Source organism: Geospiza fortis, unplaced genomic scaffold (assembly GCF_000277835.1).
Source record: "Geospiza fortis unplaced genomic scaffold, GeoFor_1.0 scaffold66, whole genome shotgun sequence".
Classification (NCBI taxonomy): Eukaryota; Metazoa; Chordata; class Aves; order Passeriformes; family Thraupidae; genus Geospiza; species Geospiza fortis.
In genome coordinates this window covers 8622346-8639993 of record NW_005054312.1, presented here as the reverse complement: position 1 = coordinate 8639993, position 17648 = coordinate 8622346, and the positions used below count along the sequence as shown (strand labels likewise).

The following is a 17648-nucleotide window of genomic DNA, read 5'->3' as shown; positions in this document are numbered from 1 at the left end:
TTCATTCTCACTGTTGAAAGCTTACATATAAAAAAATAAAGGATAATGAAACTGTGGTTACAGAATGAGTTACTTACATTGAACAATTGAATCCCATAGTGCTTTGAAATTTCCTGCATAAATAACTTTTCAGTCTCCCACATGTTGTGTGCCTGTTTCACAATATGTTCCAGGTCTGAGCTCTGGCAGAGTAAGACAGACATATTCCAACTTTGCTTTAATACAGATCTCATCCTTCAAAATCAACACTTTAAACTTCTAATGCTTCAGGGTAAGCAGAAGGAATATTCTGTAAAAGATCCAAATCATCTGACAGATTCAGTGGTGTTAAGACACATACCACCACCAAAAGAAAACACAAGTCCCTGAAACATCTTTTTCTGTGTATCAGAAAAACTGGAGTTCCAGATTAATTGATTACACACAACTACAGAATTGGATCAGCTTGGAGTAGCTATTCAATTTTTGTCATGGTAATGACTACAGTGTTTCCACTGTAAAAAAATACTTGAAATATTGCAGAAGTGGATTGATATGAAAACCTAGAGAGAAAATGTAACTTAAAGTGATTCAGTCTGAATATACAATGGTGGAAATGCATGTTCTTGAGATCCTTTAGATCAGGCACATTTGTATAACACTAATGATTTCCTTCTGAGGCTGATGGAGATTTCTTCTTTGTAACTTTTCCTTTCTTTCTTTTTTTATCTGGGCATACATCTAATGAGAAAACAAAAAAATAAAGAAGCTTGCAAGAAACAGATACAGGTACAACTTGGACCTGTGAATGGCTGTTGATTTCCTCCAAATTTCTTTCCTCTCTAAGCCTCTGATGTTCACTACAGATCTTGACAGACTTGTCTCCATACATCCCGAGTCAAGACTTCTTCCTTAAACAACAACTTCAAGTGAGATTTTCTCCGCTTGTACTGGCCTCCAGATGCTCTTTTACAACAAGCAAACAAGATGCAGAAGAGAAGCTTGGGGGACCTCAAAGCCCATCACAGGATTACTGGGACAGACAGGACCTTACAGATTTCCATACTGAGGGTGTTACAAGGCGGAGCCTCAGCACTTCCTTCACAGCACAGCAGTAGACATCCCAAATCTGGTGCAGGTGTGTTAACTGGATGTAGATCATCTTGATCCTGCTCTTGAGGCAACTGTAGCTACAACACTAAGCAGAGTAAACCAAACCTCTCTAAATTCTTGCCTATGAGATGAAACAGCAGAAAGTGGAGTGGGAGGATTGTGAGGTTGATGAAGTTCAAGCCAGGAGATGCCATAAATGGTCTTTCAAACACATAATCTTTAATAGAATTTCTGTTACCAAAAGTGTGGGTGGCAGGTTTCATTATCAGACCTTTGTGTTCAGGTTCTTACCCCCACAAGAACACACAGTGCAGCTTATGGCAAAGGGTGAAGAATGTGCACACACTACACCTGCTGATGAAACCACAACTTCACCGCCTAAAACACAAAGGCAGTTCAGTATTTATTTCTTGCAGCTATTGATCCAGCTGCGGATGCATCTGAGAGATCTGATGCATCTTTTAAAGCTCTCATGATAGGAGGATAAAATTCTGCCACACAGCAAATGATGAGCATAGGTAGAGAAAAAAAAGTGTGAATGTATTTTAGGGGAAAAATAGCAACAAGGCCCTTTGTGTGCAGCAACGTGTCTGTAAAAAATAAGAACAACTAAATCAACTCCTGCGTGGAGAATATTCTATAGAAATTAAATAATGAAACTGATTGTACACTGCAACTCTATCTATTTATTCATTTTTATTCCTCTCATTTGGCAGTTACAACTGACAAATACAACTATTAGCATAATTTCCCCTGCAACCTTATTCCTTCCTTTTTTGAAAATCAGGATTTACCTTGCATTCCAAGAAAGTATTTTCCCACTGAAAATAATTATTTCCAATTAAAAAAAAAATCAAACAAGCCACAGAGAAGCAATTCCCTTGTAGGAGAGAATCAAAACAACCTACAAACCCATTAAACTAATGCTGATTATTTTCTTATTTCCACAAAGACAATCTTTTCACAGCTGGATACTGCTCAGGAAGGAGGCACCCAGCTTGAGCTGTTTTTGTGTTATTGTGCCACAAATAAATTCCTCTAAGGATCCAAACATCTGGGACTCTGCTGTGGGAAACCCAGGGTTGAACCAGTAAGGAAACCTTGTGTGACTGTGTGAGTGTGGGGTGTGCAGGGAGCCAAGAGGGGCACCCCTGGGGTCACTGGAGCTGCTCACTGTGAAGGGGCCTCAATGCCAGCAGTGAAAATCTCGGGTGGTGTGTTTCTGCCAGAGTGGCTCCTGGATGGTCAGACAGGAAAGCTTCCTTAATAGTTCCACTGTTAAAGTTCCAGTGGGCTAATTACTGTTGCTTCCCAGCCCTGTTCTTTGGTGTTTCGCACACCATGATTATAACAATTTTTTTCTCATCACTAAAAAAATTAATATTTAGGCGTAAATTTTCATATGTGAACCCTGAGGCTGACAGCTGAAACAGAGCAGCTGCAAACTGCCTAATAGCCAGGCACATAAGTACTTACTTGCTGGCAGTACTTATTACTGACAGTTTTATTTATCATATCCATCCAGAGCATACAAGCAAGATCATGATACCATTAAGCAAAGCCTTATACACAACTCATGCAGAAGACTGTGTCTGCCCAGGATAAAATAAGCAACTGAGATTGAAAATACAGCATATATATACAGCTAACCCAGGATGCTGTAGAAACAACAGCTAACCCAGAGGCTGAGCGGTACTTCTTTTTACGACCTGGTTCAGCTGGAGAGGTGCAAGGCATGAGAAAACATTCTGAAAGGAAAGGTCACCTTTTACCAAATAAATTCAAAGTGGAGTGCCTATTCAGATAGTGGGCAAAGAAGGAACACAATTATGTAATGGGCTTGTCTTACCTTGCAGGAGTTTACTGGCATCCTTCCTGGACACATTAACTATTAGTTATTTACTTTGCTTTTTCACTAGCCATGTTCACAATGCACAAAGTGTTGCTGTGGTCTGTGGTGATCCTCTGATGGTTTTTGTGCCCTGCATGGCATGGCAGTCACAAAATAGAAACGTGACAGAGGTGTTCTGGGGGAAGAAACCTGCTGCCACGGAACTGCTCAGATGACAAGGAGAGCAGATCCTCTCAGCTCTATGAGGAGAGGGATGCTCTGCACCCTCCTCACCAACCCTGCCACAGCCAGGAGACTCAAACCTGGAGCTGCAAGGGCAGGCCCTACCTCATCATCCCCTTGCTTACAAGTATACCTGTACCTGTCTGAAACACAAGGCAGGGGAATTTCAGCTGGGGAATGTTGTCATTATACTGCAAGAGTTCTATTGTCATTATATTGCAAGGGTTCCACATTGCTAGAGTTTCGTACCTCCTTGATGTTTCTTGTAGGCAACTCCTCTAGGCACTGACTCCTCCCATCCTCACAGTAGCCAACTGACTCCAGTTCCCACCAGTCCACTCTTTTATAACACTCTTCTTATTGGCTACACGTGTGGGCTGTTAACATCAGGCCTGCTCCTAATCTTTAGTAATTGGGTCAGCAGCAACTCTTTAGGGGGTAAGATTACATTCTATACCACCTTCATTTACCCATACTGTATCCCCCTACAGGGGAAGGCCTCAGGAAATGAGGTGCTGATGCTGAGAGCCATGGAAAGACATTGCAGGGCCAAAAACCTATTTTGGCGTCCTCTGTGCTTGCTGCAGAATGGAGCCTGAGCTCCATCTGTGCATTTGTACAGAAAAAGTTCAGCTTCCCTTGCTGGGGAATCAGCCTGTCAGATTCCCTGATATCTAAGGTCACAAAGACATATTTTCTTTTTTGGGCACCGGACCTAGTGAAATTAAACCAGAGGTCTACCCAGGACAGATAAGTGGTCAAAGCAATCAGATTTCCCTAGGGCCAAAGGCAGACAGGCTGATTGTGCTTTTCTGAAAATAATCCACTCAACTAAAAGATGCTGTATTTCTCTCCCAAAATCATTACTTTTTATCAATAATATGAATATCCTTAAAACCATCAATGCTAAATAAAACTTGAGGTCACAGCATTTTTGCCCAGGTGTGTAATACTCCCAGGGATCTGCAGGCACTAATACAGAGAGGACTCATTAATATAGAGATTAAGATTCAATTTAAATGCTTTCCTAGGTCCTGGAAAGCATTCAAAGTCCTCAAAGAACATGTTCTTAACATAGACCTCACAGCATCTTTAACTGCTGAAGGACTTTCAGTCCATCTACACAAAAGAATTAACAGGAACACTTCCCACAGAAACTAGCCTGCATGTGAAATTAAATGCTTTCCCCATCCTGAAATGTGAATATGAAAGTAAACAGTGATGCTCTGGGTGCTGAAACAAGGACATGAAGGGATTCACCCCAGCCAAATCAGAGCAGTGGTTCTCTGACTGCATGGGTAAGAGTAACCTAGAGCAAGAGCACCCTGATTCCTTGCTAGACACAGTAAGAAACTGCTATAACACAAATACATCATCTGTTGACAAACATTTGCGCCTGTAATGCAAAATAACTGATTTGAGAAACTATTTGGAGATTTTAAATATCATAACAGCAATGCTGATCCTTGTTGCACAAACCCTGTTGCTTTTACATGCGATATCTGCGTACCTCGGTACATGTTACTATACAACAAACACAGTTATCCATTAATTGCCAAAGATTAGAAATGACAAACAGAAGAAAAAGGAGGAAAAAACCCTGAGGGTTAAAAAAAAAAAAAAAAAAACAGACAGGAAAGGAATAAAGGAATAAGTAAAAATGACAAGGAAAAAAAAGCAAATTTAGGGGAATGATGCCCCCATGTTCCTCTTGTTTGAGGGAAAACTATCCAGAAAATAGTTGGTGCCTAGACACACTATCAACAGTACATCAAATTTTGGGGTGATCAGTGTCATGGCTCAGTCTTATACAAGACAGTGTAACTTGTAACTTGATCCAGATCCAGCAAAGCAATAGGACTAATGTTTAATTTTCAGCTTGTGAGCAATGCTACTGAATGCAAACTTCTTGTGACTTCAAAAACACAAGATATTTTATTTCCTTAAACTCTTTCTTGGGTAAAAAGGAGGTTTATTGTTAAGTTAAAATACCTAAAGGTATTGAAGTCTCAAAACACTTTAAAACATTACTTTAGAGCCCTTACCTTGAATTAAGAAAGAATCAGTTTGGTTCTGGTTTCTTAAAGTCATAAAATGATCAGCAAAATCTTTACTCAAATCACTTGGCTCATATTTACAGTTATTTTTTTCACAGCCAAGAGGGCTCAAAACACTTCAAAATGTGAGGACAGAGACTCCTGTGTTGCTAGTCTTGTCTCTGGGACAAAAACCTAAGACTCATAAAAGCATAAGAATTGTTGATTTTGAATGTACTCTGCACCTTGAACCTCCTGAGGATTTTACTAACTGAAACAGACCAGGATTACTTCCCTCCCCTTCTGGGGGATGCTTCTGCAATAGTGCAAGCCCAGTTGAAGAACTGCAGCAATGAAATGTTAGCTCAATCTGGATGAAGAAAACCTGCTTTCCTTTCCCTATACCCTCCATACTCACTTTTGTCCCCACACTTTGCAGTCTCTGCATTTCATCTCACTTAAAATATGACAGCCTCTCTCTGTTAGAAGCAGTTGCTTGAGAAGCTCTGAGAGGAGATCACTCTCCTGCTGGCTACAATGTGTGGTGCTGAGTGGAAGGAAATGAACTTCAGCTGCTGAAACAGCTTCTTCTGGAAACTTATGGGAACCAGGTCCCAAGATTCCCCTATCTGATTTAAAAGCCCTTTCGTAAAGATATTTATCTAAACATTTTTAAACAGATCTTTTCATTCATCCCTGAATTGAGAATAAAAGCAATCTGATAAAAAAATGCACAGGCTACATGCCAAAGCAGAAGCAGTATTCATTGGCCTTGGAATATAGTTCTTTTACTGGAAGCATTTCAAAAATAAGGACCATGGCCATCACAAAAAAACCAAAACAACAAAAAAATCCCAACCAAACAAAATACCCAGACACAAACAAAACACAGAACCAAAACAAAAACCCAAAACCAACCAAACAAAAAGCCAAACAAAAAATAATTCCTCAAACAAACAACCCCCCCCCCGAAAACCCCCCAAAAACAGCGTATTTTAGCAGGTACTCTTCAGAATAGACTTTTCATCCTCAATTATCAGTTCATAAATCTAGAATTTCTCAGTTGCTAGCAAATTTGTGAAGGTCACCAAACAAGGATATAATGAAGTTATTGAGATTTAGAAAATTTAAAACAATATGAACTATTTTCTTTTCACAGTGCACTGGATTTTCCAGAGATGTTCCCTTTAGCAAACGGCCCGTAGAAAACCAAAATCCAGAAACAGCCAAGAAAGAAATTCCCTTTCAACCACCAAGATCGATTATCTGCAAATAAACTTGGATATATTTTCCTTTGGGATTAAATTAAATAGTTGATAATGATATCATTTCAAAGTTTCAAGTATTCAAAAGTAACACAAGCTCTAGGAGGATAGGAGGATTGGGGAAGGACCACGAATTTATAAGGCAGCTCAAACACATTCCCCATCAAAGGAATCACAACTTCTTGAGGAACTACCAGGAGAAGCCAATATCCAAACTCACTGAAGTGGCAAGCCTTGCACTCCCATAGAAAACTGTAAGACAAGAACACCTTGATTCCTCACTGCCAGAACATGACTCCTTTTACTTCCTTTGAACAGCGCATGGCAATGCACACCTCAGCATCCTCACATCTGAAGTTCCTATGCGACATTGACAGGAGTGAATGCCTCAAAAAAAATCAGTAACTAAAGTCAGGATGATAAACCTTCATTTTGGCATCTACCAAGCCAATTCTTCCATTTTCAAAACGAAAAAAAAAAAAAAGAAAAAAATTTTAATTTCATTTCATCCCAAAACAATTAGGTAATCCTACTCTGCAAAACAAGATGAAACAAAAATAAAGCGACAAAACAAAGTCTCCCATCTTATTACCCACTCATGCATGCAAACTGACAGACTTTACTTCATAATGATTCACCAGAATATGCTCTTAGAACATAAAACAGAATGAAAATGTCTGCTTTTAGCATCCCAAGTATATACAAAACACCCTCTATTTTTTCTCCTGCTTTTCTGTCCTTGTCTTCTTTTCAGTAAATGAAACCAATCTTCCAGCTGGACCTTACAAGACATTTCCTATTATCTGCTGCCTATTTTCAAATTATAACCACAATGATTCTGACCTTATGGCTGGCAAAATCTGTGGGAATTACTTTCAGTAAGAAGGAAGAACAATTTTTTCTGTCATCCTCAATAGCCCCATTTGCAAGGATTTGGTTGAATAAAACAAAATCATCACTTTTTGGACAGAATTCAAATATCAACAAGATTAATTAAGAAATAAGACTCTGTATTTTGGAGTAAATGGCAGCAGCCATGTTACAATAGGTATAGCAGGCATCACTGCTGCTGTGGCAGCAATGCCGCTCTAATGGGCATTAAATTGACATGATGCAGACATTGAAAAATAAAGTTCAAGTACGAGGGTGTGCTTGCATGGGATGTGCCCTTAAATGATCTGTGTTCATCAATGACGGATTGTCAAAGATGGGAATTAATAAAGCAAAGCTACTACACACTGAGCTCACGTCTGGGAGAGCCAACAAAATTCTTCTTCCTCCCTTACCTTTTCCCTGACAATTGCATTTAACTGCCACACAGAAGGAGCAGCAGGTAGCTCCTCCTGGGCTGGAGTGCCTGGGAATCATCACAGTCTTACACTTGATATCCAAGCCCAAACATATTTACATTAGAGTAGATCAAATCAAAGCTCAACTTGAGACCAAGCATCCCCTGCATCAAGGCCCACAAGGGTGTCAGGTCAAAGAAAATGGTTTGCCAGAACATTTCATGACAGAAATTAGAGTCTCAGAATACAGAGGTGCAAAATCCTGCTAAAACCATGAGTCATGCAGTTTAGCTTTCCTGAACAGCATTCTTATATTCAGTGCCAACAGAGCTGATCAAAACGTTTTCCATTCACACATTTTAAGAGAATTTGGAGTTTTGATCAAACCAAAACCCACTTTTTATATTTTTTCTTTTTAATATAATATCTCTTAATATTGTCAAAATTTAAATTTTTTCACCCACTACTTACTCCTCCATTGCAGTAATGGAGCAATTTCATGCTTATGACAACTGTTGGTTGCTATTAAAATAAATGCAGCAAGGTAGAATCACCACTTTTACATGTTATGGATTAGAAGGCAAGGAAAACAAAATTTAGACTGCAGATACTCCATCTCATCACCAGAACAAGGGTGAATAAAATCAAAGTGTAGCAACTGAAGTTCATTAGATACTTTAGACAGACCAAGAAGAATTTACTGTCATTTCTTATGACAGAACATGCTCTCTTAAAAAGAATTGGCAAACCCACTCCTTTTTACCCTATGAGTTTAGTAGATAACCATACAAAGCCAGAGAGCAGTCCTATTTAAAATAAGGTCTTTTATACAGCCCTTTTCTGATATTAACTGTATTTTTCTACTTTACATTAATTAGCAAGGATCATACAGATATCAGCACAGGAGAGAGAAGACAGCTCTGCCTCCTCATTGTGATGATTTTCACTTCTACCTTTCCAACCAAGCAACTCCCCCCAACTGTCTGGGAGAAAATGATGTTTTCATGGAGCTCAGCAAGCCAGGGACATGCAGGCTTCACAGCAGCTCTCATAAACCTGACTGCATTGACTTCAGTAAAGCCAAAGTGATTTTCATCAGCTGAGGAACTGGTCTGACCTGTACAGAACAGGCTACTGTGCACAGTAAAAGCCCAAAGGCTGAAACACTGAAATCCAAGCACCTAGACATAGATAAGAGGGGAACTTGAACTCCTTTCAAATGTGCAACAAATTTCTGTGGACTCCAGCACAGCAGGAACTTCCCTGGTGGCAAATTAGGGCTAATTCATTGGCACCATTTCAGCTACACTGATTTATTCCAGATTAGGTCCCATCCTTAAACTTCTGTGGTACTGGAGCATATATTCATGACCTAATCCATTATCACAGCATGGAGAAATGGAAGGAATGAAACAGCACAAATGAAGATTTTATCACTTAAATAAAATTGAGGGCTGTTATTCTTTGTATTTACTTCACAGAATCATTCATTTCTTACCTCACAGATACAAGCAAGCTATTGTTCAACTTCAGTTCTCTCAGATTAGGCAGATGCACACCTGTGGGAACAAAATAAAGAATCACTTTGTGGACTTGGGATTAGAGTAAAGGAAAATTATGACAATTACAAGTTGAAGCATCTAATTTTACAAGTATTTCTTAGCTGTTTCTGGCAGGCCTGTGCTGGACTTCTAAGAAAATCAATTCTATTATTTCACTCAGAAACCATTTCATCCTTTGCATTTTTGAAACATATAGGTATTGTCTGCATGGCTACCCAGTTACAATTTTTGAACCCCTCACTGGAAATTCTGATGGCACCTTGTCAGACAGACAAGAAAAGAAACTGGCTTGATGTGTGACTGTTTTCTTTAGTCTGATTCCCCATCCTGATTGACTTTTAACTGAGTGATATTCTGCAGAGCTAAGGCATACTTTGGAGTACAGCATCCCATGACCTATTTAATGGCAAATAGTGATGGACTTACTGGATACACAGCCAAGTAACACTATTTCAAAATATAAATTTCAATCAAACAGCAACCACATAATGATCCATAGTAACAACATCATCTTTTATAGTTCACAGGTCCTCCAAATGCTACATTTTGCAAACCATTGCTTTCTTCTTTTAATTTTCTAGATACAACTGTTTACCACTGAATTGCACAAGTTTCATACCTATAAAACCCTCAGTATGCTTTTGTTATTAATTTAATTAATGTGCTTTTTTTTGTATCCCTGAGAGACATTTGCCTTTTAGATTTACTCTAATGGTATTTCTGAAGCAAAATCATATACCAAATCCCTCCAAGTTGCAGAATAACTTACACATAAGCGCAAGTCTCAGACACCATTTCTTATGGACAGTAGCAAATGTTTACCCATTCATACCACCAGAGTTTACTCAAGGCTGGTAAGCATCCTCCAGTATAACATGCAACCATGTAGAAGTAATCCCAATTTTAGACAAATTGAACCATTGCTGAAACATTAAAATATGTTCTCAGCAAATATTTTTATGAGTTCTCTGAGTAACCACTGGCAAGGGTGATTTACCAATGTCCAGAAGGACGCCAGTCAAATGCTTTGCAAAGGATAAAAAAAAGAAAGGGGAGTGGGATCTCAAAAGCAAAGAAAGGAGGTCATGTTGTTCATTCCCCAAAGAGAACAAGAGCATTTATGTCAAAAACATTTTAATAAATCATGTTTTAATAGAAGCATTAGCTACATCTCATGTTATTTTGGAGTGATCATAATGCACATATTGATCTTCATGATGTACTGCAAGTTTTTAAGTTCATGTCTTTTCCAAGCACTTTTGAAAATACAAAAAATTCAAAACACACTGTGCAATTTTCTAACCTTGTTTTCCAAGCATTTTCCACAACCCACAAAAACTAAGAACAAATTAGAACACACAATCCTTGTCCTGCAGGGTATGCTTTCTCATGTCAAACAAGTTTTATATGTTTATATGTATATATGGCAACAAAATAATTTGGAGTCCTGGCAGAGGAAATATTAGGATCTCTGTTAATTACTCACAGCAGTCACACTAGCTGCTGAGCAAAGACTCCCTCAGCTACAAATCATGGCCTAGAAATTCGCCCCTCCCTCAAAAAAAAAATCTAGATTCTAAAAAATTTCTATCCTCTTTATGACAAGGATGGAGAGATTAAATGTCATCCCCTGAAGAGTTAAAGGAAAAAAATGAGAGGGATGCAGTAGCCTCCCCAGTCCCAGCTCCAAACTGAGTAATGGTGCCATGGATTCAGTCAGAGATGTAAAAGGGTTACCAAGCAAAGACTGATGCAAAGCACTGCAAAGAAAAGGAGTTTTAAGGACTAGTGTTAAGCACAAGATTTGAATGAGGAGTCAAGAGAAATGGAGAGACTTGCTCAAGAAAAAGCTTTTCACTGAATGCATTTAGGGTTGGCTCAGGAAAGAAGCAACTATTAAAGGATCCAAAGAGGCTGAGTGACAGGCTGATAATACAATTTTCACATCTGGTTAGTTCATTATTGTAACTTGATCTTCCATCTCAGATTTTTTTTGCAATTTGGCGCAATGTATCCCTGGGAAGTTGTACAGTGTTACACTTTAATGTGTGGTTTATGAGCTTGAAATAGAAGTATACAATGTGTGGTAGTGCAAAATTCTGCCAGTGATATTCTGTGATGTATTCCTGCAAGTCTGCAGGTTTTTCCCTCCTCTAAGTTTTATATCAATATGTAATTGTTCTTTGGTGCTAAGAATTCATTGTTCCATTGATTTTTCTGGTTTTTAGAGTCTCAAATACTTATAAATAGATTAGAGGCCAGAAGTTTAAATTAGGAAGAGAAAATTGTAAAATGAAGGTGACAAGATACTTATTCCAATGTAAAGGTGTATTTCTAATTTTTGTAATTCTAATCCTCATGGCATCTTTCCTCAGAGCAAGGACACATGATACTAACATAAAAATACTCAAAAATACAATAGTAATTATTTATAATATTAATTTTAGAAGTACAAGCAGTAGATTCCTTATCCTTATTCCTTCCTTTGTGTAATTTTGATTTTTAAAAACAAGAATGGGCCACAGAAATGCTGATGATTGCAGGACAAGGCTGAGAATTCAGAATGATGAGCAGTGTTATCTCATCTGTCTAGGATTCCCTTTCACTAAAGACTGGTTTTGTTACATGGCTCTGAAATTACTAACCACCAACAATGTACTAGTGTTAAACTATTCTACTCTACCAGTGGAACAAAACTAAATGAAAGGGCAGAAAGAAATCAAAGTGCAAGTTAGGTGAATAAAAGTGATAGACACATACACTCAATAACAAAGCCTGAAGTGCTGCACTTCACAGGCAGGGCAGCAGTGTAGATGTCTTTCCAAGGTGCCTTGGTACAGCTGGTGACATTTAGAAAACTGAGTAGGAGCAAAGAGAAAGCAGCCCAAATGCTGGTTTTATGATATTCTACAAGTTACAACACTTCTAACGCTGTTTACATTATGAAGTATTCTTTAAGTAGCATCATATATCTTTGTTTTTCTATTGTTAACAAAAAATCATTGTGGCTTGACTTGCATCTTTTGGAACATGAACTAGTGAAAAACAAACAAAAGAAATTACTGACAAATGCTTGCATTGGCATCAGGCAACCATCATGCTTTGTTGATCCTACAACACAAAACAGGCATATCAAAACAGGTTGTACTCTTCTAGCAAGAGCAACCTGAGATGCAAATTAAAGAGTCTATTTAGTTCACTTGAGCTGTGCTTGATCAAGCAAGATACATCACTTTGATGCTATTTCTACACAAGCATTTTTTGGCACATTTCTGGGATGAACTGGGCACTACAACTGGAGGTGAGAGCACAGCCCTTTCAGGCACACCCAAGGCAGCTGCAGTCAAGCTCCCTGAGATGGGAATCTCACAGAAAACACATCAGTGCAGGGTTTAACATAAGCACACTGCCCCAGTGCATACTTGTGACTCCTGGAGAGCCTGCCCAAGCCCTGCTGTGGGGCTTGTCCAAGCCTTGCTCAGTGAGTTTGTCAGCACCAGCTAAGCCATGACCATCCTGGGCAGGAAAACCCGTGCCAGCCTCTGTGCTGCTCCCTGGCCATGCAAGCACCTGCTGCTGCCATGCTGGCTGCCAGCAAAGGTGTCCCAGCTCTGCACCCAGAGTGCCAACAAGCAGGCCAAGAGGAAAGAGAGATGATGGCCCTGCATGAGAAATAGCACATGGCTACTTCTGAATCCTTGGCAGAGCTTTGCCTTGATCAAATGCCTGCAAGGGAAGTGGCAATCTCCAGACATGTAATCAACTTAGTCTGGCCACCAGCAGGCAACAATTCAATAAGGGCCAGCGAACAGCACTGTGGGTAACTTGATTTGGAGCTATTAAAATTACTTAGGAATAAGAGGACTATGTAGTGTCTTAAATGACTCTATCCCACCATTATTTTCAACAGGAATTTCTATGAGCTGGTCATAAATGCAATTCCATACTTGTCAGCAATCAAAAGTGAAGGGATAAGCTAATGAAAAGGAAATAGTCCCTCTGAACATAAACTGAGGTCTACATGCAGCTGAGGAGCACAGAAATCAACCCCAAGATATGTAAAGCTGGATACAAGACTTGCCAGGGCATTCAGGGTTTCATCTATCACTCAGCAAGGTGCACTGAAAACAGCTAGAGAATTCAGCAATTACCCCAAGCCCTGCAAAGTTTCAGATTTAAGCTCTGGCATGAAGCCTTTCCTTTTAAATTTTAAAACTGATCGCATGAGAATATTTCAATATCAGTCTTTTCATGTTTTAGTCCACGCCTTGTCCCTAAGAAAAGTACTCTTCCCCCCTATCATGTCATGCCATTTTGTAGAGGCAGACCTGACAAACTGGACAAGGTTAACAGGATGGTGCTTTAAAGAGTAGCCCATGCCAAAGTGGAATGGTCTCAAGAAAAACATCAAGCAACAAGTTTTAAATCACTCTGGAAATCTTTAGGCCCTGAGGAGTGTTTGTGTTACAGTCTGTAACACAGACTGTGAACCTTGAAATGTTTCTCAAATGAAAACTGGTGTAAATTTGGGATTTGAGTGCTGCAAGGTTCCAGGTGACTCAGAGTTATGGGCAGTCTTGTAGCTTTTAACACTTTCACCTGGCCATTTAAGACCTTGCCTGGCCTATTTTATCTTTACACATAAAACCAGTCAAAACAATATTGTTTACTGGGTGTGGACTGATCATCCAAAAAATTTGCTGATGATAAAGATGCTCTTACTCCCTTCCACAACTAAGGAATACAGTGAGAGCAAGGTGAAGTGGTTTAATATGTGTATAAAGAAATCTTATTAGTCAGGTTTGAAATTCAAAAGAAGCACCAAATTACAGAGCAGTCCAGGCTAGAGGGAACAGTTGTAGGTCTCAAGCCCAGCATCCTGCTCAGAGCCAGTTTGTCTCTGAGATCAGGGTGCTCAGGTCTTCACCCACTTGAAAACCTACCAGGATGGAGTCTCCAAACCTCTCTGGATACTCTTATTGCTTGACTGTCCTAATAGGGGGAAAACTTTACATCCTGTCACACTAGAATGCTTGTCATTCCAGCTGGTCTGCTTCTTACCCTACTGTTTTCCTCAGGCTATTTCTCCAGACCCCTGTGACCATAGAGCAGGTCAGCAGCACAGCTCCAGGGGCAGGCAGCCAGCAGGGAGCAAGCAATGAGCCCAGCATCTTCAACAGCAGCATTCACAGTGGAGGTGCAAACTGCTCTGCAAAACCCCTACACATTTAGGCCCTACTCCATGTGCCTAAAAATCATCTGCCATGTGAAAAAAAAGGAAAGAAACTAAAGTAAACTTTCTGCCCTAGCCACCTGCTGACATTTGCAAAGAGATTTTCACAGGAAGAAAACTCAGAAATGCACCTTAAAAAACCCCAAAAAAACAGAAGGAAATTCACAATGGTCTTGATGTTCTCTTATTCTCAAAAGCAGTGGGGACCTGCAGGTGCTGGTTTTTATGGCCCTCAAGGACCAGGTCTTGGTGTGAACAGTGGGAGATAAACAAGAAGGAAATTATTTGCATCATGGACATAGTGTTCTGTATTTCGTATTCTGTAAAGGTTGCAAAAGCCTTACCACAGGTAGGAGAAGGGATTTATTCCAGTAATGGAAAGGGAAGAAGAGAGTGATGAAGGTGAAACATTTTGCTAGCCTGTCACAGCTAATGTAAAATGGCATAGGAATGGGAGCACCACTTTTGAGCATAATAGAAATGGCATAATGAGATTTCCTTATCAACTGGATTAGTTGAAACATGATTGAATAGATTATCATCTCTGAAAGAAATGGATGTAACTTACCTTAAATTATCAAGTGCCTATGAGAAAGAGACTTATTCATGAAATAAACAGAATAACCAATACAAAGGGACTATATATACAAAAGCCCCCTTCACTGTTCTTGCTCAACCATTCTTGACAAATAGACATCAAAAGACCCATTAAAGCTAGCCAGCTGTTACATTAGTCATTTGCATATGAAAAATTAACTGCTTGTCTGAAAGTGCCAGCACACAGTTTAGGGGACATGGCTCCTTTTCAACACAGAAAATATTACCCTGCACTAGTTACTCAGCTTCAATGTAGAAGAAGATGGACTTGGGTGTGGTAGGAATCCACATGACAGAAAATGATTGCCGGTGCTGGGGAAAAAAAAGTAAGGCTTTATATTCTCAGTATTAACTCTGCTACAGAGGGAATTCCTTTGGTACTTCTCACTTCCCTGGTTCAGTGATGATGCCATAAAAACAAATGACAAGTGTTAGGGCTGCTTGGGGCTCATCAAAATGATGTATCTACAGGACCTGCCTCCAGCTCATTTTCCAGCACAGCTCAGTGAGGCTGGGTGCAAAGACAAGTTGCTGGAAGCAGAAGCCACCTGATAGCACTGGCAATTCCTTGGTCACAGAGAAACCTCACAGTGGAGAGAAGCTGACCTTTGGCTCCTGTTTCACTAAAGACAAGAGTAAATGCTCATTTAGGGCCTATCATATCATACAAGAAAAATTTGTCCAAACTAATTTGCTTTAGACAGAAGTCATGTCACTCATCCCATTGCCAGAGTTTCTAGTCCTATTCAGAGGCTCACACAAGAAGATAGAGATCAAAGAGTGTGAGGTATGAGGAAATCCTGTTTCAAGAACTCTTGAGAAGGACAGTAATTTTCACTGGCTGTTGGTTAGTGAATCCCCAGTCAAGACACCATAAAGGAAAATTCAAGATGACGAGCAGAAAACAAAGTGTTTCTTACCAAAGTTCCCCAAGCTGATCTCTCTGGTGTCTACTCGCATCTCTAGGGCCTTCACTTGCTGCAGATCATCTACCCCTGCCAAAATTTTCTGTAAAGATAAGCAGAAATATATGTGTACCCTCATGCAATAAACCAGATGTCAGAGCAGCAAAAAGGTGTAGAAAGATTTTCAAACAGTGTTTTGTCAACATATATTTCAGGTCAACATGGTTAGATGTGCAATCACACTGAAATGAATGCAGTATTCAAAGACCTTTCTTCCTTGTAGCCCCAAAATACTCTAGTCTCCCAAAACTTATACATTGCTTAAAAAGTCAAGGCTCAGGGTTACATTCAAGCTGCAAACCAACAACAGACCTACATGCCAGCTAGCTTTATTTAAACAGTAGTCTATGCTTTAAGATTTGCACAAGTCTTGCACTAATTCTCAGCAGATAGAAAGTCTAACTTTAAACATCACTTGTAATTCAACAGGTGCTGGTCGTAAAACGCAACAAAGCACACTGTTTACCTTTTAACCCAAAACAATAAAAAAGAAACATGGTTTCAGCTCAAGCCGCTCACTTTTCTGACAGAAGACTACATTAATTACAAGAATTATTAATTTCTTTGAAAGTAGCAAGGCAATGCAAATAGAGGCCTTCCAAATCCTTCATTATTTTTACAAAATTGTAGTAATTGGATGAACCACTGCATTAAGCAAGGATGTGTGTGTGAATGCAGACTCTTTTCTAATCTTTCTTAACATCCTAAAGTCTGTGTTGATAGATACACATGCCATGTGTATCATTCATTTACATTTTGCCATGGCAGAGGTAAGCAGGAGGGACAAAACAAGCAGAAGCTATACACAGAGGAGAGAGGGAAGCTCTAAGACTACCAGTGAAAACCACAGCAAGGCTGTGAAATCCTAAGATGCCAGGCTGCAACTCCACAAGGAGCTGAAGCAATCTCACATTACCACTGTGCTCATCCTCTGTTTCTTCCTGCTATGATCCAGTTTCTCTCTCCCCAGTTTCCCTCATTCACAGTGCATATCCCACCACCTCCTTTGCATCAGCCTAGTTGCATCAATTCAACAAAACAGACCAGAAGAACCATATCCTTTCTTCCTCATGGGTTAGTGGTTCATAGAGGAGTCTGAAACAATCCTTGAAAAACGAGAAGCAAAGTTTATTTGTCATGCTAACTGCCTGAAATTGTTGATGCTATACATAGTGATGAAATTTATAAATTTTCACCTTTCTGTGTCAAAAGAGTTAGGATGTGTGGCTGAACATGTCCACTTCAAAGAAAGGTCGGCCCCTGGCATCAGTTTCCTCCTCAATGATGCAACAAAGAGCAGGGGTTGAAAGTATTGTCACCAACCTTTAGGGCCTTTACTTAAGATGAAGGCAGAAAGTCATTCAGTAACCACCACATACAGGAGACAAATTTTCTCATTATTAAAAAGCTACAACATTCTTTAGGTTTTTTTAAATAAGGGAGAACTTATTCATTAGAAGGGAATGTGTAGGACGACCTCTACTTATGAGTTTTGGGAAGAAAAAAAAACCCACAAGAATATCCAGTTAATTTTG

General features: G+C 39.5%; 1 protein-coding gene across 1 annotated transcript in view; it reads right to left on the bottom strand.

Moving 5' to 3' along the window:
* Positions 1-17648, bottom strand: part of LRRC56 (leucine rich repeat containing 56) — a 57635-nt gene that overhangs the window by 23481 nt on the left and 16506 nt on the right. Inside the window, exons 4-5 of the mRNA XM_005419503.3 lie at positions 16069-16156; positions 9255-9315 (exon numbers count right to left, since the gene is read on the bottom strand). Coding sequence (XP_005419560.2) covers positions 9255-9315; positions 16069-16156 — 149 coding nt within the window. The remainder of the gene's footprint in view (positions 1-9254; positions 9316-16068; positions 16157-17648) is intronic.